General features: G+C 46.9%; 1 protein-coding gene across 2 annotated transcripts; it reads right to left on the bottom strand.

The window, feature by feature from the left end:
- Positions 1-633: 633 nt before the first annotated feature.
- Positions 634-19960, bottom strand: ACTR5 (actin related protein 5). 2 transcript variants are annotated; one of them, XR_012061731.1, is made up of 10 exons: positions 19481-19960; positions 18125-18354; positions 15355-15524; positions 13327-13544; positions 12277-12459; positions 6645-6761; positions 5763-5902; positions 4563-4695; positions 1799-3487; positions 639-880 (listed from the first exon to the last, which is right to left on the bottom strand). XR_012061731.1 is itself a non-coding variant. In XM_072944210.1 (9 exons), exons 1-9 carry the CDS (start codon positions 19877-19879, stop codon positions 3230-3232), a joined length of 1848 nt encoding a protein of 615 aa, XP_072800311.1. In that variant the 5' UTR covers positions 19880-19960; the 3' UTR covers positions 634-3229. The 2 variants fall into 2 exon arrangements, 1 of the variants encoding a protein (XP_072800311.1); XM_072944210.1 differs by having other exon boundaries at positions 634-3487.
- Between the last annotated feature and the right edge of the window lie 271 nt (positions 19961-20231).

The raw sequence follows: 20231 nt of genomic DNA, 5'->3' as shown, positions 1-20231 counted from the left end.
TCTTCCTGCACTATAAAAGGAATTCTTCCCATTTCCTAACTAAGGGGATGACTATCTGTCACACTGTTCTCCTTATTTCATATTATTTTAAAACTTTTCCACCTTAACAAACCCTCCTAATTAACATGAAGTTAACGAAATTTTTATTTTTAACCTACAGTTTTAGTTAGAATAATGCTAGCTGCTGTAACAGATATGGCCAAAGCACTCAGTGGCTTCATACAGTAAGAGTTTATTTCTCATGTAGTGAAGAATCTGCAGGGCCTCTGCTCCAAGCAGTCCTTTAAGGACTCAGCTCTTTCCATGTTGTGGCTCCGTGCTCCTCTTGGGTCTTAAGACTGCTCTCTGTTCAGCCAGTGGACAGGGAAAGAGGGGCTCCTGTGGGGGGGGGGTTTGTAAAAGACAGCCCTGGAAATGGTGTACACCTCTTCTGCTGATACTCCACTGGCCAGAACTCCAGTGGCTACATGTATAACTGCAAGGGAGGCTGGGAAATACAGCGCAGCTGCGTGCTCAGGGGGAAAGAAACCTTATTTAGTAAACAGTCTCTTTGCCTACATTTTTAATCTTCTGTTCTCTCATTTTCTAATTTTCTTGAAATGATTCAATCACAAAGTTCTATAATGAAAGACTTCATCTTATTCACTTAATCCCTTAGGTAGGCATAAAATAATCTTTGCATATTATATTTGAATGAATTGTTTTTTTTCCACTTCTTGGTTTAGTGTTCTCTGCCCGTATTTTAACATTTATTTCACTCTTAAATTCTATTTTCTTACCTTTCCACTTTTTTTTTTTGCAGCTGTGGTAAAACTGTTTATTTCCAGAGATGCCCACGGGAGGCAGAAAGGGCAAAATGCAAAGGAAGGCAGAGGCTCCACTACAAATGCAAGAAAAAAGTGTCCTTATACTTTGTCAGATTGTGGCAGCCCAGAATGAATGGGGAAACACAGGGGAAAAGATTTTGCAACTCAGATGTAACTCTGTGAACAGTAAAAGTTTGCTTTAGTCCAAAGGTTGGGGCGGGGGATGAAGGCAGAGCAGGTTGGTGGGATACCCCTACCACATCTTAGCCAGGAAGAGGCCCTGATCACTCTACGTGGCCACCCAACCTTCAGAGCTGCCCTGACTCAACCCCAGAGCTAAGTTAGATCTTAAGACAGATTCTCCCTTCCCTGGGCTACCTCCTCCTGCCACAACCCTAAACAAAAGCCTGAAGCTGGGTTCTGGGTGTCTGATCCTTCACAGCTGCCCCCAGACCACTCAGATATAGTCATATCCACCTCCTATCCTGGAATAGTCTTGGCAGGGTCAAAGGGAAGACTTAAGATGTCTCCATGAGTAACGCTCCTTGGCTGAGGGGACATCCTCAGTATGGTTCCTCTTAACAGAGTGAACAAGCTATTCTCAAATTTTCTTTGTTCAGAGATTTCATCATTCATTTATCTACCCAACCAGCTGGTCATTCAGTAAAAATCCTGTGAGCCCTCAGCACCCTCCAGGTCCAGCACTGGGCTGTGGATTCTCCAGGCTGAATGAAACCAACATCATAATCTCAGGGAACACTTGACAGTTTGTAAGAGACCACCCTGGGGCAGAGAAAAAGCTCACAGTATCATGATGAGTGCTCAGCTGGTGGTTTGTGCATGAGGGGTGTCCTGGGAGGTCACGGCACACTCAGTGTGAGGGGTCAGAGATAAAGTAGGAGAGCTCAAGGCTCAGCCTCATCACAGCCCACTTCCCCAGTTTCAAGCCTAGTTTAACACTTGCTGTCTGACTCTGCTGTGTCTCAGCTTACCTGCCCACCCAGGGTCCTTTCTCATCAAGGCTTGACTTCCATGGCACTCCTCTGCATTCACTGCTGCTGGTCAGGCGTTTAAAAATAAAATGTTGACTATGGGAGAAAGGCCCCCATCTCCCCAGGCCTAACAGTAGTTAGCATCACTCCTCCTCCTGGAAATGTGATATGAAAACCTCTCCTATGGAGGCTGGTCCGACCTTCTTTGCAACTGTCCTTTCTTGACAGCTCATGCTCATTATCACTGTCTCATCAGTCCTTGGGCCCAGCTGTGGATGGCTGAGCGCTCCCTGGCAAGGCCTTGGGAGATCCTGAGTCAGCCTGAGTCTTCCTCCTCCTCCTCCACCACCACTGCCCCTTTCTGGTCTTCAGCATCTCAGCCCTTGAGAACTAGAGATGCAGGCGATCATCCCTGGTAAACTGTATGGGCAGCCTGGTTCTGGGGTGGCCTCATCAGAGGATGGGCTAGAGATTCCATGGGATTTAGACGTATGGATTCTGTGACAAGGATGCTAGCAGCTCAGGGGCCTTCTGGGCTCGATTACTGGGTGTGTCTGAGTTAAAATTCTCACCAAACAATCTCTGTAAAAGAGAGGGGTTATCTGTCCATTTAAGATGAAGCTGCAAAGGTCCAGGGAATGTGAGGTTGTGAAAAGGGTACAGGACCAACCCTTTCCAGTCTGTTTCTTTCTTCAAAAAGGCCTGAAAAAGTTAAGCAGCCAAGAAACTCACAGGGACAGAAATTTCTAAAAACTGTAGAAAAGTCTCATGTGGTGGAAAAATTTCCAGCAAAGAAAATATAAACAATATTTGGGCTACTAGCCCCACATCTGCCCACTCATAAGTGGGCCCCAGGCAGGCCGGCCCCTAACAGAGTGACTTCATACAATGTGATTTCTCTCTTTGGGCCCCTTTCATTCCTAAGCAGAAATACAGGAGAGGGGAAGTATTTCCAGCCCCTGAGACTTCGTGGGTGACTGCTCTTATTGCCATGAACAGTATCCTTTTCCTGTGTATGTGAAAGAACGCCCCCTGCTGGGCATCTACACAATTTTTAATAAATTTAGAAGAATATCTACACTGACAGTACAAAATTTAAAGGATTAAAAAAAAAAAACCAAAAAACAAAAAAGGCTTTAAAATGCAGGGAGGAGGAAGCCTGTGCAGCTCATGCATCCCCGTCCCCCACGCTGTCTTCATTCACAGCTCAGCAAAGCCAGTGGCCTCTTACAGTCCCTTCACTGCAGATGTCCCCAGATGAACACAGTTCTGAAGGGTAGCTCCCAGTGGCTCTTAACTGTTCTCCACAGGAGAAAGAAATCCATCGTGTAGCCAAATGTTCCCAGCCGACTCGGGTCAGGCACATCCGACAGAGTCACTGCCCTGTCACACTGGCTGACATAGCTGAAGGTCCCTGGAGGGGCCCCTCGGCTACGCCTGCTCGCTGGCACCGCCTCCACTGGCCCCCGAGCCTTTGCCTGATGCCTGGGCTTCTGAGGAGCGTGAGGCCTGCTTGGGCAGGCGGATGGGGACGTAAACATTGGAGGCACAGTGCTCCTTGAGGTAGCCACCTCCCTTCTCCTCGTATTCCTTCTTGGTGATCCAGACGTCTTCGTCGTCCAGGTGGTCCAGGGCCCAGTCACGAGCACCGTACCAGGCATCCAGCACGGGGTTCGAGGCCAGCTGAACCTGAAACACGAAGGGCATCTCCCATCAGGGCTCAGGGACTGAGTGCTTGGTGGGTCCAGCTACACTTTACTCCCAGAAACATACACAGAGGGGGGGCTCCACTGATCCCAAGACGGGGTAGGTCTATCTCTGCACCCTCTCTAAGAGAGCTGAGCTGAAATGCCCTTGACTCTCCACAAAAGCACACAAGAATGCAAAGCCACGATCTCCCAGGATCAGCAACTGTCAGCTATTCTATCCGTAGGAGACCTGCCACGTGGGGCCAAGGTGGGGAGTCGGACGTATGGCGGGGACCAGCTGCTCTACCTCCTGATCCCATGCTACTGACCACGAGCTGTCAGGTGGTGTGAGAGGAGCAGCGGTGGCACTCGACCTGGACAAGGGCCTTCCTGGACCTGATCCCTGCACCACATGGGCCCTACCAGCCTCTAAACTGCAACCACTCCAGCCACACTCAGCTACTGCTTAGCCCTCAACAAGCTTTTGGCCCCTGAGCCTTCGTTCCTGCTAGTCCCTGTGTGAAATGCTCTCTCCACCCCACCCCACCCCACACGTTCTACATGGCAAACACCTCATCCTCAGGAGACCCAGGGGTCTGGGTCAAGAGAAGGCCTTATTCTCAACGTCCACGCTTTCGTACGCTCTGAATCTTTATTGGATGCAGGTCTTTCTTTGTCCATTAAAACAAAACAGAGGAGTACAAAAATGTGATTTCCATTCTGCTTTGAAAACTAACCATATAAACAAGTTTATACTGTATAGCCCAGGGAACTATATTCAATATCTTGTAGTAACTTATAATGAAAAAGAATATGAAAATGAATAAATGTATGTAAATGTATGATTGAACTATTACGCTGTACCTCAGAAACTGACACACTAACTATATTTCAATTAAAAAAAAAATTAACCACAGACTAAAGACCAGAAGGAAAGCCATGAAAACGTCAAAAGTGGCTCTCTCTGGATCATGGAAGTATAAAGGAATTTTTCTCATTTACACTTCACTACCTTTGCAATCAGAAAGCAAATAATGCTGTTTTCGGACCAGCCTGGTTGCATGAACAACTGGTACCTGAAAAGAAGACTGAAAGGGTCTCATCTCCAAAAGCTCCTTCTCGATTCTGCCTTTCATCCCAGGGTACATCATGTTCCCGCCAGTGAGGAAAACGTTCTGAACCAGCAGCTCCTGAACGTCCGTTGGGTACCTAGGACAGAAACCACTCCTCCGCTACAGTCCCTCCAACTTGAACATTAGAAGGGACTGTGGATGTGGACATGTAAGCTCTCAGTACAAACCAGAAAATACTACTCACAAAGTTAAAAAAACAACAAAAATCACCTTCCATTTTTCATTGGTGTCTTCACAGAAGGCCAAATAGCTAGTTAAAACCTTAATTTGAGTGGCCAGTCCATTTCCTTCACATGATTAGAATATTATGCCTTTCTAAGACATGTTTTTAAAAAACTGGCTTCATTGAGGATTAACTGAAATACATTTTGATAAAGTCTGACAAACTTATACACCCTACGGACCATCACCACAACCAAGTTACAGAACATTTCCATCACCCCCCAAAGTCCTGCCTCTCCTGAGGACCCATCTCATCACCTGTGTTTTTTTTTTAATACCAGTTTTATCTTATACATGTTTGATCACTTTCCCACCCATTGTTAGACAAAGTTCAAAGCCACTCAAACAAGGTAGCTGCTACAGCTTTTCTTCCTTGCTGTGTTTAAGTTTCCATCCTGTTTTAACCAACAGCAGCCAGAGGACTACAAAATTGTGTTCCCTACTTGTCCAACTTGAATATGAAAACTCACACTGCAGGAAAATGCCGTATAAATGGGTAGGGGAAGGCATGTTCTTATAGAAAAGCAAATTCTTATATAAAGTGTCTGCAAAGAGGGAAAACACTTGTAAGTTCTGCACATTTTTAGGGTGATTTAGAATCACTCATCTTCAGTAATGTGAAGATTTACATGAAAGCCAATGCACATATATTATCACGTTGCCCAAACTCAAAAGAAATTCTTCAAAGCTCCTCGAACTTTATAATTTATATTCATGTTCAGAAATGTTCAGAAAAGAATCAAGGAGCCCCCAACTCCATGCCAGGCCTAGTGAGAGAGAAAGAATACTCTCCGAGCGCAGCAAGTCAACAAGGAGAAAGTGAGGGAGGTTTCCAAATGCCCAGCCTTCAAACCCACCATTCGATGCAAAATTCAAGGAAATGGTTCAGGAAAACAGCCGGAAAAGAAGCCTCAGCCTCACCTGTCTAGGACGTACTGGAGCGTCTCCGCTACACCCGCCTGCTCTTCTCCTATGAGGGACGGCTGGAAGATGATTTCTGGAGCTCGAATTCTTTCTGTCCCAACAAACAGCTGGTGGTACGCTGCCAAGTTAAACACGGGCTTTAAAAACCCAAGGTTTAGAAGATATTTTTAGGCCATAATGACAAACATCCCGGTTGCCAGTTCCCTCAAATTGCATTTCTTATTCCAATACAGCTTCTGTGCTTTGTTCATGTCAGAATGACCTCTCCCCAACTCTCCTGATTTGATCATTCACCTTCTACCTTCTTTGACCTTTGGATTATAAACCACCACGTATTTGCACCATGAGATGGTCCCTGAGATGCAGGGAAAGAGACTTGGTGACAAACGGTGGTGGAAGGCTTGCTCTGGAAGGCTGTGTCCCCTGCCAGGGCCTTGCCCCACGCCCGGGTCCCTGCACAGCCGAGAAAGCTTTCTCCCAGGTACGTCTCAGCCTCAGGCCAGTCTATCTGGTCACCATTGTAATGACAAGAAACACAGGTGCAAATGGGGATGAAGCATTATGACCCCGGCTTGAATTCACATACAACCATGAAAAGCAAGTCTTTGGGTCACAAGTCCCCAGTTACTCGCCCAAATGCTCCCACCAGGCAGGCTATTTCTCACAGATTCAGAGCTTGCTGCTGCAACCTCAATCAGTCACCCGGGTGGCGGGGTGGGGAAATCCTGACTTTGGAAGTTTCCAGCACTGGTACTCTCCTTTTTAGAACATACAACTGGGATTTTGGGGGAAAATACTCCTAAAGACGCAGACTAGACCTAACTGGTCATGTCATCAGGCCTCAAGGCACCAGCGTGGTCGAGGCTACAAGAGTCCAACCTGAACTGTGGCCACTGGCTTCTCCACTTCGGGCGTTTCCTCTGAAAACAAGGGTTCGAAGTCGTTGATGTTTTCCACGTCTTCCAGAGACGGCTCGAGCTGCTCCAGGTCCGGGGTCTGAGAAAAGGAGCACACAACCAAACAGAACCTGTAACTTCGGGGAGCCTTAGTTCTCTGAGTTCACTGCCACCAAAAAGATCTCGCCCAGCGTCCTCAAAGTATGTCAATACGTAAAAACTACGAACATTTGGCTAAACTATTAAAAAAAGAAGAACACACATGAGCACAGGATTAAAAGATTAAAAAGCCAGGGATGGGCTCTGCTCTTATCCCCTACCCTTCCTACTTAGACAACCCTCACTGACTCCCACCTTCTCTCTGACAACTTGGGATGGGGCCAGCACCAAGTCTGGTGCCCCGTGGAGACCTGGCCACCAGTACCAGCCACACCTCCACACACACAACTCCAGGGAGAGGGTATGATAGCTGGCGTCCTACACAGTGGCTTGGACTACAGACAAAATTAAGTAAACATCTTAATAATTAACAAACATATGTGCCAACACCAACAGGCTTAACTGTTAGCCCTTAATGGGCTGGGGATGTGACTAAAGACTCCAAGGTGGCCGAATGCGTCCTATCTGTGCAGTCCTGCAGAACAGGCTTTCCTCTTCATGACAACGAACCTGAATGGGGACTAGACATGCAGGCACTGTCCCCAGTCGAGGATTCAGGACACCTTTCATTTTGACCTGAACAAAGGAAGCTGGGCAGCTGGGGGGATGGTCCTGGATGCTGTCCTCAGCCATCTGTCCTCCCATGTGAAAGGCAGACAACCTGTACCTTCTGGACTGCAATGGGAGAAGTTAAGGGAAGAAATGCTCTGTTGCGTTCTGTGGACGAATGCTGTAACCGTGACGGCTGCTGTAGAAAGGACTGCCTGAAGGGACGGTGTCTTGGGAGGGTTCAAGCAGACTCCATGCCAACCACCGAGGCTGCGCAGGGGGAGAGCCTTACATCTGGTGCGTGTCCTCTGAGTCCCTCCTCCCTCAGGGTCTATGACTGACGTAATTCACAGCACTTAACTACACTTCTCTAGAACCTACTCGTATCAGCTGCAAATATAAAAAGCAAAGTCACTTTTAAAGGCCACACCCGTCAACATGTGCTCTCTGGCCACCCGCCTCAGGAGTCCCTCCTGGAAGCCAGTGGCCGTGCTGAGAAGCTCAGGTGTACGGAGAGGCCGCGTGGTAATCAGGTCCGTGGCCCCGCTGAGTCGAGCCTTTCAGTCATCCCAGCCCAGATGCCAGGGAAGGGAAAACCTTCCAGGGACTGCAGTTCCCAACTGCCCAAGTCGTCCCAGCTGAGGCCCCAGACAGCCCTCCTCCACTGTCTGAATTCCTGACCCTTCAGACTTGTGAACACAACAGCGTGACTGCTGCTTCCAGCTGCAAAGTGTGGAGTGCTTTTTCATCCAGCAGCAGGTTAAGTGAAACAGGCTTCTGGTGAGGCAGGAGTCAAGAAAGCCCCAGAAGGCTACCAGGCCACCCGTGTCCCTCTTCGGCTTCCTTGCAGCCCCCACGGCAGGTGTCTGACGCCTCTCCTGACACTCTTTGCTCTGCCCCCTTTCTAATCTCTGCTCCACCGTTCCCTGCAGGTCGCCTTCTGTGCCTCAAAAAACCAACTCACCTATTTAATCTCCATCCCATCTCCTGATCTTTTTTTCTTGTCCTTTCCCTTCCTTGTCTTCAAAGGCTGAGTGTGTCACCTCCTATCCGAGGCTGAGCCCACCACCCATGGTCTCAAAACGCTCCCGCCCACCCCTCTGCTTCCTCTCTTCTCTGACCGCTCTGTCTCCATCTCTTTCTCTGGCTTGTCTCCCGCCCCCCAACCCCGCAGCGGGGGCCTGCCCGGGCATTCTTTTTCTCTCACTTCCCATGGGATTCCAGGTCCCTCCACAGCTGGGCCCTGGGAAGTCCCAGCTGCTGCCCCACAGAGACCTTAGAGATGAGGTGCTCAGACCCAGCTAGTTACCTCCCTAAGCTTGTCCATGGCGCCATCCTGCACCCTCTGCCTTTCAACCCACCTCAGTGTGACCGGAGAGAACCTGGACCTGGACTGCACGTGCCTGAGTCTCAGCTGCGATCCTTCTAGTGGTGTGACCTGGACCAAATTTCTTCACTCGCCTAAACCTCAGTTTCCTTATTCATAAAATGGGCATGATGACAGTACTTACGGAATATGAAAACTGACCAAGATGATACCTGCACGGGGTCTGGCACGTGTCACAGGCTCTATCATCATCAGCAACTGCCACTCCTACACGGCACCAAGATCGGAGTCCTCCTCCGCCCTCCGTCCCCATGGCTCCTGACAAGTTTCGGGTCCATGTCAGCTCTCTCCTGGATGACTACAGCACACTTTCATCCTGTCTTCCCACCTCCAGCCTTGCCTCTCCCTAAATCCACCATCCCAACTGCCACCAGTTATTTTCCTGAAATAAAATCTCGTCAGGCTATTTCCTTGCTCAGCATCCTGTGAAAGCTGTGTGTGTCTGAAGGCTACTACCCAGGCTGACTGGCAGAGACCTTACAGGCGGGCCACTGCCTCCCTCCCCGGCACCATCGCCCACTCTCTTGTACCCCATGTGCTCTGCTCCCGACATGTGCGGTTCTCTCCATCTAAAATGCCCTTCCTTCCTCATGTGCTATCTGCTGAAGTCAAATAATCTCTCAGGGCTCAGCTGCAATATCCCAGGCCTTTCTCAAAACTCCATCTGTATTCCCACACACATCTGCACTGCACCTGATTAAGTTTTCTTACAGTCTGACTATGCTGCTACAGCCCTATTTTTCGAGGCACCAAGGAGGGTAGGAATTGTATCTTCATCACCTGTGCACCCCTAGTCCCTGGCATCCCATGTCTCGCACGGAGTGGCGGGCCCCTGGGATACTCCCTCAAGCTTCTCTAGAGTAGAGAGGACTGTAAGATGTCGGAGTTTCAAAGAGCCTTCTTGGCTGCAACAAACACATTATTATCCACCTTCACATCTAGTTATATTCAAAAAGCATGTCACCTTAATATAAAATCATAATCACCAACACATACACCCTAAAATAAAAACATCTGAAAGTATACTGAGAGAAAAAAGCTGAACTCAAAAGGCTACAAACCCTACGATTCCATTTATATAACATTCCTAAAATGAGAAAATTACAGGGATGGAGAACAGATTAGCGGTTGCCAGGGGTTAGGAAGTGGGTGGGAGGGTGTGGAGAGAGGAGAAGGGTGTGACTATGAGAGAGAAGCAAGGGGGATATTTGTGGTGATGGAGCAGGTCTGCATCTTGACCATGGAGCTGATGTACAAATCTATACCTGATAAAATTGCCTAGAACTTTAGACACACGCAACGGCATATAAAACTGGGAAAATCTGAGTAAGATTTGTTGACTGTACTAACGTCAATTTCCTGGTTTTGTTATAGTTACTAAGATGCTACCATTGGGGGAAACTGGTGAAGAGCACATGGGACCTCTTTGTACTTCTTTTTAAACTTACTGTGAATCTATAATTATTTCAAGATAAAATAATTTTTTTAAAAAAAAGCATGCCACCTTAAAAATAACATCTTAGCTTCAATAAAATTGGTAAAAAGAAATTTTATTTAGCCCAGTTCACGTGACTCAGGGAGAGCAAAGCTAGTGATTTCAGTGCCGACTATGGACATCCGACAGAGCACAGATTCCTCTACCACGGCTGGCTTCTCGCCCTCCAGGGTTTGCCAGGGTCTCCACGTGTACTGCTTGGCGTTCAGGAACACAAACACGACTGTTCTTTTGGAACTGAACAGAACCACCGTTTGCCAAGCACATCAGAGAAGATGCAGCACTGTTCCCTGGAACAGCCTTGAGCAGCACAAAACAAGCAGAGGCCAGCTCTGGTCTTGGCTCGTCAGGCAAGAGAACTTTCTATATTTGGCCCATTGTGTTTCCCAACAAAGGAAGGTGCTCTCAAATTGTGCTCTCCCCCTCACGCCCCCTTACGCTGCACTTGGAGCGATGCAAAGCAAGCATCTTCTAGGCTAAATACTTGATCAGGAATGCTAACAAAGCCTCCGTACTGCTTTACTACACCCCCATCAAATACTTGCAGAATAGCGAGGGCTGGAATAGATTGGTCTACAGGAAAAAGTGGATTTTAAAAAATGCTGTTGAAGCATTTAGCTATATTAATTCAGTTCAGCCATTACTGCTTAGATGGCATTTCAATATGAACCATGATCCACATAAATCTATGCCCTCCATCCTAAAAGAATTATACTGCTTGAAAATACAGCAAATACTTTGTGAAAGGTAGAACTGGCTGGTCAGTATTGCGGCCAAATTTAGCCCATGAATGTTGCTGTAAGTGATCCTCATCTCTAACAATCACCCTCAACGAACATCTCTGTGACCCCAAACACCGGGCTGAGGACGCCTAACTCAGGAACTGCTCTATCAAACACTCAGGCTCATGGCCGGTCGCTGCCCTCATGTGTCTGCAGCCTGTCAGAGAGGCGGGGAAGGGGAGGCTGAGAGCAGGAGCCCTGAAGAGCCAGCCTCCAGCCGAGACAGTCCCTGCAACAGCAGGCTGCCTGCTGAGCCGAAGGCAGCTCTGAAGTCACTGGTAAGCACCACACTACACGGCATCAAACTGGAGCTTTCCACAGGACTTTCCAAAAATACAGGTTTTAGAATTTAAAGAAAGTTGACTTAAAAACAAAAACCAATAGCTGCATGGGTTAATCCTGCCCCAGAAGTATCACAAGGCAATGAATAAGTTCCTTGGTTTTAGAACTCGAGAGATGACAGATTTGGGAATAACATGTCCACTTATTACCACTTTTGTCCAGTTCTAGACAGGAGAGCCGGCCAGAGACTTGGGGCCAAGGTGTGACCCGCAGGCCACCCCTTCACCACACAGGCCCAGTGCTGGCTCTGAATCACCTAGGGCCCTAGCTCAGCCCCGCCACCCCAGCCACTTTTGGCCACATCAACACTGATTAACATTCCACTGGCAGGGAAACAAAAAGGAGAGACACCAAAGATCAAAGAGTCAGTGCTTGGTAATTAACAAAAAGCTGATCCTAAATAAACCTACAAACATTTTATTGAGCATGGCTATCAGTGGCTGGAAAAAATTCTTGAACTATGTGTGAAGCATACCCCTGTCCTTAGGGAGCATGGAGAAGGAAAGGAGGTAAATGGAAGGGCAACCACAACATATTCAATAAAAGATCAGGGGAAAGTTAAGGGAATGTATGACTAACCACCCAGGAACCATCAGAGTGGCAGGTTCAGGTTCAGGATGGGCTACATGTTTGGTATGTGAATGCTGCTCCCCCTCGACACTTCCTCCAGGGCGCCAGAGCTCTACTGGGTGATATCCCTCGGGTCAGGACTTCAGCTAGCACCAGGTCAGCGCCATCACCGCCCCCATCCATGTCCCTGTAGACATCACACCGCTCTCTTCCCCCAAGTCTGGTCGCAACCCCTTTGATGTCAGCCTTCCCCGGGCACTCCTCCCGCCCTGAGAAAGGGCCGTTCTCTCTACATGACCCGGCGGGACCTCCCTCCCAAGGCCCACGGTACCTCTGGCTTGCTGTCCACCACATCCACCTCAAGGTTGACCTCTGCTTGAAGGATCTTCTGCTTAGCTTGCTCCACTGCTGAACTGAGCTTCTGTATGTAGGACTGCAGCTCTTCTGGGGAGTCCATGTTCAGCTCCATCAGAGCTTTGTGAAACTGATCCATCTGGCCTTCCTCTAGAAGTTCCTACAAGCAGAGCAGTCACAAGTCACCCTCAACGATGTGCATGAGGGCAATCCCACACAGGAAGGAGGCAAGTCGCTTAGATGCTCAACGGAGAACTGCGGCAGGAGAGGGCTCCCTGAGGTCCCCACCTGCCCTTCTACAAAGTCACACCTCCCACCAAGAGGCGCACAGCTGCCCTCCTCCTCAGCCGTCTTGGGGCTCCCACTGCACCACCAACTCAGCACCTCCTGATTAGGCAAAACTCATCTCTGTGACCAATGTCAGAAATGTTAAGCTTTTGGGTGGGAAGAGGTGGGAGAGTTACTGAGAGGAGGTAATGTTTTATTTCCTGATCTGGATATGGATACATGGTGTGTTTCAGTTGTGAAAATTCATCAAGCTGCACACCTAAGATCCATGTGCTTTGTATCACGTGTACTACACTTAAGTTAAAAAGTTAAGGGGGCTGGAGTATAGCTCAGTGGTAGAATACATGCTTAGCACACACAATCCCCAGTGCCTCCATTAAAATAAATGAATAAATAAACCTAATTACTCCCCCAAAAAAGACATGGGGAATAAAACAAATAAACCAGGATAAATAAATGAACCAGCTCTAAAAAGAAGTTAAAGGTCAAGCAAAAGAGGCCAGAAGGATAAAATTAATGAACAAGGTCAAAGGCCATAGCTCTTTCAGAAACGCCTGCGGCTACACCACCCTCTGCGCCGAGGACCTCCATGCGGATGATCCCCCGGCCTCCTCCTTGACCCCAGGGGGACTGAGACAGCTGATGCGCTCTATGGCTGAGGGAGAGTATATCGGAAGAAAACTCTCTGGGCCCACCGTGCTGAGCAAGGCTGGGGACCCGCGGTGGGGCTAGCTGTCACCTGCACGTAGAGCAGCCGGTCCAGCCGCCCCTGGTCGAGCTGCAGCTTCTCCTCCCGCCGCCGGGCGTTGAGCTCCTGCAGCCGCCGCAGTTGCTGCTGCCGCCTCTCCTGCTTCTCCTCGGAGGTCAGGGTGCTGCCCAGCAGCTTGCTGGAGAACGGGAGCTGCATCTTGTGGACGTTGTCTTCGTAGTAATCGGGGCACCGCCATTTCTGCAATTCTTCAAAGGCATGGTTTTGGAAATCAGGAAATGGAAACACTATTAGCACTGAGATGAGAAAGTCAAGACCAGGTTCCAGGCCCGAGTAAGGTGGAGAAAGCACACACCACCCTGTCTCTAAATCTACCCGATCAACAAAATGCAGCTGGAAAACCCAGACATGAAGCCAACAAACCTGTTCTGAGAGAATTGCTAAATAAAGTTCTTCAGACAGAAGTGACACCACTGGAGCACCAGAAGTGAAGGAAAAAGCAACAGAAGTGATGAAAATCTACTGGGTGAACAAAGCGGATTAACCTCTTCTTGGGTTCTTTAAAATATGTTTGACAACCGAAAGCAAAAACTATGACAAGGTCTGTTGGGTTTCCCACGTATGTGGCTGTGACACATACGACAAGCCCAGCCCGACAGAGGAAGGACAGAGGGGCCTCTGGAGGGCTAGCATCTGCACGCTCCACCTGCAGCGGCAAAGCAGAGATTCTAAGAAGACTGTGAAAAGTCTGATGACTGTCGTCTCCAGAGCAACACAAAGACCTACACAAGAAATACACAGCTCATTTAATCAGACCGGCATCACCGGGATCCAGCACAAGACAAAGACAGTACAAGAAACTGTGGATCCATGTCTCTCATGAACATAGACACAAAAACCTCAAAAAATTCACCAAATCAAATCCAGCAATACAGAAAAAAAAACACATGAACAAGTGGGGTTTATCCTCCCCAAATCAAGGTTAGTTCAATATTTGAAAAGCAATCACTATAATCTCCTATATTAACAGTCCAAAGCACAAACACCACAGGATCATGTCAGATGCAGAAAAACCACTTCACAAAATTCAAAATCCTTTCACGATAAAAATGATTAGCAAAACTAGGAACAGAAATAAACTCCCTACACTCGATAAAGGATATCTGCAAAAACACTAGGGCTAACATCATATAATTAATAGTGAAAGACTAAATGCTTTCCCCTCCACACGATCAGAAATTAGGAACAAGGCAAAGATGTCCACTCTTGCCGCTCCTGTTCAATACTGCACTAGAAGGCCTGGCCGTGAAACAAGGTAAGGAAAAGAAGTAAAGGCAAACAGATTGGAAAGAAATAAAACTGTTCGTACTCACAGATGACACATCTACCTAGTAGTGTCTAAGGAACCTACAAAAAAAACTAGAACTAGTAAGTTTTGCAAGGTCACAGAATATAAGGTAAACAAATAAAAATTCATTGCATTTCTATACAAGAGCAATAAGCAATTGGAAATTGAAGTAAAAAAAGAAATAATTAGACATAAATCTAATAAAACATGTATAGGATCTATATGAGAACTATAAAATGCTGATGAAAGAAATCAATGAAGACCTAGATAAATGGAAAGACAAATATTCATGGATTAGAAGCCTCAACACAGTAAAAAAAAAAAAAGTCAATTCTCCCCAATCTAGATTTAATATTATATCTGGATTTACACTTAGAATGTTGTTGTTATATACAATCTGATCTACAGATTCAATGAAATTTCAATCACAATGCTAACAACTTTTTTGTAGATACACACAAACTGATCCTAATATCTATATTTAAAGGCAAAGGAACTAGAATAGCCAAAATAACTTTGAAAAAGAACCTACATATGTTAGTTATCAGCTGACTGAAAAGTATGTTAAGAAAGTAAATACCAAACGGGAAGGGAATGCTAAAAAGTAAAAAGAGTAAAACAGTGCGCAGGAGTCATCCTGGGAACAATTTAAGGAATACCCTAAAGGTAGACAACATCCAAAAGCTGCCAGCAAGCGTCCTCCTCCTCACCTTCCACATAGTCCTCCGCGATGTAGCTATGCTCGTGCAGGATCTCCTCCGTGCGGCTGAGAGTGATGGCCGCCAGGTGCCCAGGGTACTTCAGCTGCAGGAGACGCTGGAGGTAGACAGCTGCTTGGCTTCCTCCCAGATTGATGCGTTTGCAGTTTCTAGCATCTAACCTACAACAAACGGATGGAAAACAGCACTGAAATTTTCGGCAAATTTTTGTGGAGAGAATATGGAGCACCATGGATGGAAAAGGACAATTTAATGTAGACAAACAAGGAAGAAACCAACCAGCTGGGGGAACATAAAATCTTACAGTTGGAAGGGAATTCAAAGTTCTCTTGGTGCAACCTCCTACCCAATGCAGGCACTCCTAGTCCATGTCCAGACAGCTACCTGAACATCTGACTTCTGGCAAGAGTCTCAGGAGGAAACCAGGTTCAATGGGAAGAACACGCACACTAAAGTTAGACCCTCATGGACTCATCATGTATTTCTCAAACTGTGGTCCCAGGGCCACATATCCCAGAGTTAGCTGTGGAAAATGTTAAACAATGCTAATTCCCAGGACTCATTTGCTCTGGGGTGGGCCTGGGGATATGCATTTTAACAAGCTTCCCAGGTAGCTCCAGGGTAGGCCAGAGATTGAGAGCCCCTTCCCTAGACTCTCCACTACTACTGATGCAAACATACACATGCTAGTTTGCTGCAGTCACCTAAGATTAGCGTTCTCTTTCACATGAAGTGAAGGGGAGGAGAACCAGAGTGACTTCATTTTCTTTTCTCAACATTTCTTATTGATTTATAATCATTTTACAATGTTGTGTCAAATTCCAGTATAGAGCACAATTTTTCAGTTATACATGAACATATATATATTGTCACATTTTTTTCTCTGTGAGCTACCATAAGATCTTGTATATATCTCCCTGTGCTATACAGTATAATCTCGTTTATCTATTCTACATTTTGAAATCCCAGTCTATTCCTTCCCACCCTGCACCCCCTTGGCAACCACAAGATTATATTCTATGTCTATGAGTCTGTTTCTGTTTTGTATTTATGTTACGTTTGCTTGTTTGTTTTTTAGATTCCGCATATAAGCAATCTCATATGGTATTTTTCTTTCTCTTTCTGGCTTACTTCACTTAGAATGACATTCTCCAAAAACATCCATGTTGCTGCAAATGGCGTTATGTTGTCGGTTTTTATGGCTGAATAGTATTCTGTTGTATAAATATATCACCTCTTCTTTATCCAGTCATCTGTTGATGGACATTTAGGCTGTTTCCATGTCTTGGCTATTGTGAATAGTGCTGCTATTAACATTGGGGTGCAGGTGTCATCCTGAAGTAGGGTTCCTTCTGGATATATGCCCAGGAGTGGGATTCCTGGGTCATACGGTAAGTTTATTTCTAGTCTTTTGAGGAATCTCCATATTGTTTTCCACAGTGGCTGCACCAAACTGCATTCCCACCAGCAGTGTAGGAGGGTTCCCTTTTCTCCACAGCCTCTCCAGCATTTGTCATTTGTGGACTTTTGAATGATGGCTATTCTGACTGGTATGAGGTGATATCTCATTGTAGTTTTGATTTGCCTTTCTCTGATAATTAGTGATATTGAGCATTTTTTCATGACTTTATTTTCTTAATGTGAGAACGTATTGAAATGCCACTGCTATACCACACTTCACCAGCAGACGGCAGCATAGAACAGGCTATGCTCCAATCTGATCATTCCTTAGCCTTCAGGTAAAATAATTTTCTCTCAATATAACATAAAAAAGAACTATATAATTTTTAATTTCTGCATATTCTGTTTACATAAAATAGATTACTCAGTATATCAGGAGTTTTTGATAATGTCTAAGAATTACTTTTTTGTTCATGAATTTTTTTTAACAACTTCAAGAGAAATTCTCACTACACATAGGGCTCAATAAATTCAACAGCATTTACTTTCATGTAAATATTCAGACTGTTTTACAAAATGCCATCACCCACGTTATTTCATTTCATCCTGAGGGTAACCCTGAGGAATCAGTTTTTCCCAAGTTTATATGTTAGGAAACTAAATGAAGAAGTTAAGTACCTCATCCTTAGCCGGGCTGCAAACCCAGGCTTCCAACTTCAAAGCCAGTGTCCTCTCTCACTTACACACCCTCTCTATGCAAAGAGAAACCTTGTCAGGATAGCACGATGCTGGCCTAGTCTCTTTATCAGACAATGAGAGCCCAACTATGAAACAAACATGGATTTTAAACACAACAGAAACTGTCCCTCACCTTTTATATAACTTGGAAACAGTTATGAAGCAACTGTTAAGTGCTGGGTACTGTACTTGAAAAGAAAGGTCTAAACAAACATGATTAAAGAGCTCTGAACAACAAAATAAGCTCTTAATTAAAAAGTGACTCCCGAATAAAAGACAGTCTAAATTAAATATATTTAAATAATTTACTCAGAACATTTTTCTGAGCACCTACAACCTGCAGGTACTGTGTTAGTTATCTCACCATAAATCAGAATCATAAAATTCTAGAATTATGGATTTGGACCTCAGAGACCATCAACTCCAGCTCCATCCAGATCACAAAGGATGGATGGTAAGTGACTTATCTGTACTCACACAGTGAGAGAGGTCAGAGCTAAGCCCAGAGGCCAGTTCGTGGTCCAGTACTCACTCTTTCCACTCCACCTTTAAAGAAAGCGCCCAATAAATGTTTCCTGAATGTTTCTCAGAACAGCACTCAAATGCCATGAGTTCAACTCACCTCCCTTCTAAGACGGGTAAAATATGTGTACACTGGTATCCAGATGAAATGATGAGCCCGCTGGAAATCAAGCTCTTTGGCTTATTGTGGTAGAAGCTGAAGAGGCTGTCTATTCCGTAGGCAATCTTAGGAATCCCGTAGCACTCAAAGAGAAGCTCCGACATCATTTGTCGTGAATACAGTGGGTTGCACACGGCTTCTGTCAAAACTATGGGATGATCGACACAGCCCTACTTTGAAAGAAAAGAGTAAGTTGACAGGTGATGAAAGAATACTCTTTTTTTAAGCATTTAAAACAAAACAAAACAAAACAAAACCCTCCAAATCCTTATTGCAAGGGCTGAATTTGCTTTTGATCTCCAATCAAAAATCTGATCAGAACCAACTGTAAAACTCTCATCTCTCCTGGATATTGCTTTGGAAAGTATGAAAGTAAGGTCTACTTAAGGTGTTTAAGTAAAGCCCCAACCAAACTGTCAGCCAACACTGTTGGCTCTATCTTCAAAATATCTCCAGAATCCAACTGCTTCTTACCACATCCCCAATTCCTCCATCATCCCCATCTCCTAACTGCAACAGCCTCATAACTGGTCTGTTTCTACACTATGACCCAGGCCAGACCATTCTCCATACAGCAGCTATGGTGATCCTTTTGGAATATAAGTCACTTATATTGGCAAGTCCCTTCTCTGTTCAACACTCTGCAATGGCTTCCCATTTTACCCAGAGTTAAAGCCTGTAAGGCTTGTGACTTGCCCTTTCGGTACCTCTCTGACCTCCTCTTCCACTTACTACCCTCCCCCTCACTCTGGCTGCCTTCAATTAGGATTAGGGCACACTCCTTTTTACTGGCTGATCCCTCTCTCCAGAATAATGCTCCCTCAATCACCTCCCTTAGTCCTTGCTCAAACATCACCTTCTCCCTGAGTCCTCCCCAACCATCTTACTGAAAAGATGTAACCCTCTCCTCTCCTGCCATAGAATCTACTACTGAATTCTACTGTTTACTTTTCATACTAGAATGTCTTTACATACCAGCTCCGTAAGCACAGGAGATTTTGTTTTATGTTCATGGATGTATTTCAAACATCTAGAAAAGTGCCTGACACAGGGTAGGTGCTCCTCACATATTTGTTAATAAATTCATTTATTAACAAACGAGCATTAGGTGCTCCAAGAGAAAAGGGTGTTTTGTTCACTGCTAAACCCCAAGCATCTAGCCCAGGGCTTACACACGACAGGCGCTTAATATTTGATTAAGTGAATGACTAAATGACAGTCAGGACTATTGCAGTCACTATAGTCCCTCAGAGGGCAGAGTGCCCGGAGACACATCTCAACCCACCCGCCTTTCACCTGTGAGGAGACACCCAGATGCTGGAAGCTGTAGTCAAGCAGCAGCTCCTGCAGCTCCAGGTTCACCGGCACGTTGCGGTCGAAGGGCGACCGGAGCATCCAGCGCAGCGGCTCCAGGCTGCCCAGCGCGTTGCCCACCTGCGGGCCTGCTCCGCCACGAGCCCCGCCCCGCCCGCGGGCGCACACGGCGCGGAACTGCAGCCGGGGTTCAGGGCCCGGGTCCGGCCCCGGGCACGCCCAGCCGGCGCGGGCCTGGAACGACCCGTTGTCCAGCACTAAAGGCACCGGTAGTGGTCCGTGTGCCACTGGGCCGGCCTCCAGCACCGGATCAGGCGCGGCCCGCACATCGCGGAATGGGAACACGTTCACAGCCGGTGCGGCCGCACTGGCCACCGCCATCTTGGAGCTCGCGCCCACCAGCCCCGCCCCCGGCGCGGCGTCCACTAAGACGGCGCAAAGCCCCGCCCCCGACGCAGCGTCAGCCCAAACGGCTCGAGACTCCGCCCTCGCGCGTAAATGGGGCTTCCAAGCCTCCTCTTCTCGCTAAGCCCGGCCAGCCTTTTCACCTAACCTGCCCCTGGTGACCCAGGCCACCTTCGGGATAGCTAAGCCCCGTCCACCGTGGCTGTGGCTTAACCTCCCCGCAACATCCAACCTGACCACGCCCCTTCCTCCTAGCCGGGATTCCAGGCCAGTAAGCTCCGCCCCTAACGCGTAACGCCATCAGGCCACGCCCCTCCCTGACTTCCAA

The sequence above is a fragment of the Vicugna pacos genome, chromosome 19, assembly GCF_048564905.1.
Source record: "Vicugna pacos chromosome 19, VicPac4, whole genome shotgun sequence".
NCBI classification, from domain to species: domain Eukaryota; kingdom Metazoa; phylum Chordata; class Mammalia; order Artiodactyla; family Camelidae; genus Vicugna; species Vicugna pacos.
Note: the sequence above shows the minus strand (reverse complement) of the source record. Positions and strands in the feature narration are given on the sequence as shown.

Coding starts and splice junctions, on each gene's coding strand:
- ACTR5 (XM_072944210.1), bottom strand. CDS start 19,879: ATGGCGGTGGCCAGTGCGGCCGCACCGGCTGTGAACGTGTTCCCATTC. Junction 18,355..19,480: donor ATCTGGGTGTCTCCTCACAG/GTGAAAGGCGGG, acceptor CTTTCAAAGTAG/GGCTGTGTCGATCATCCCAT. Junction 15,525..18,124: donor TTACCCGTCTTAGAAGGGAG/GTGAGTTGAACT, acceptor CGTTTGTTGTAG/GTTAGATGCTAGAAACTGCA.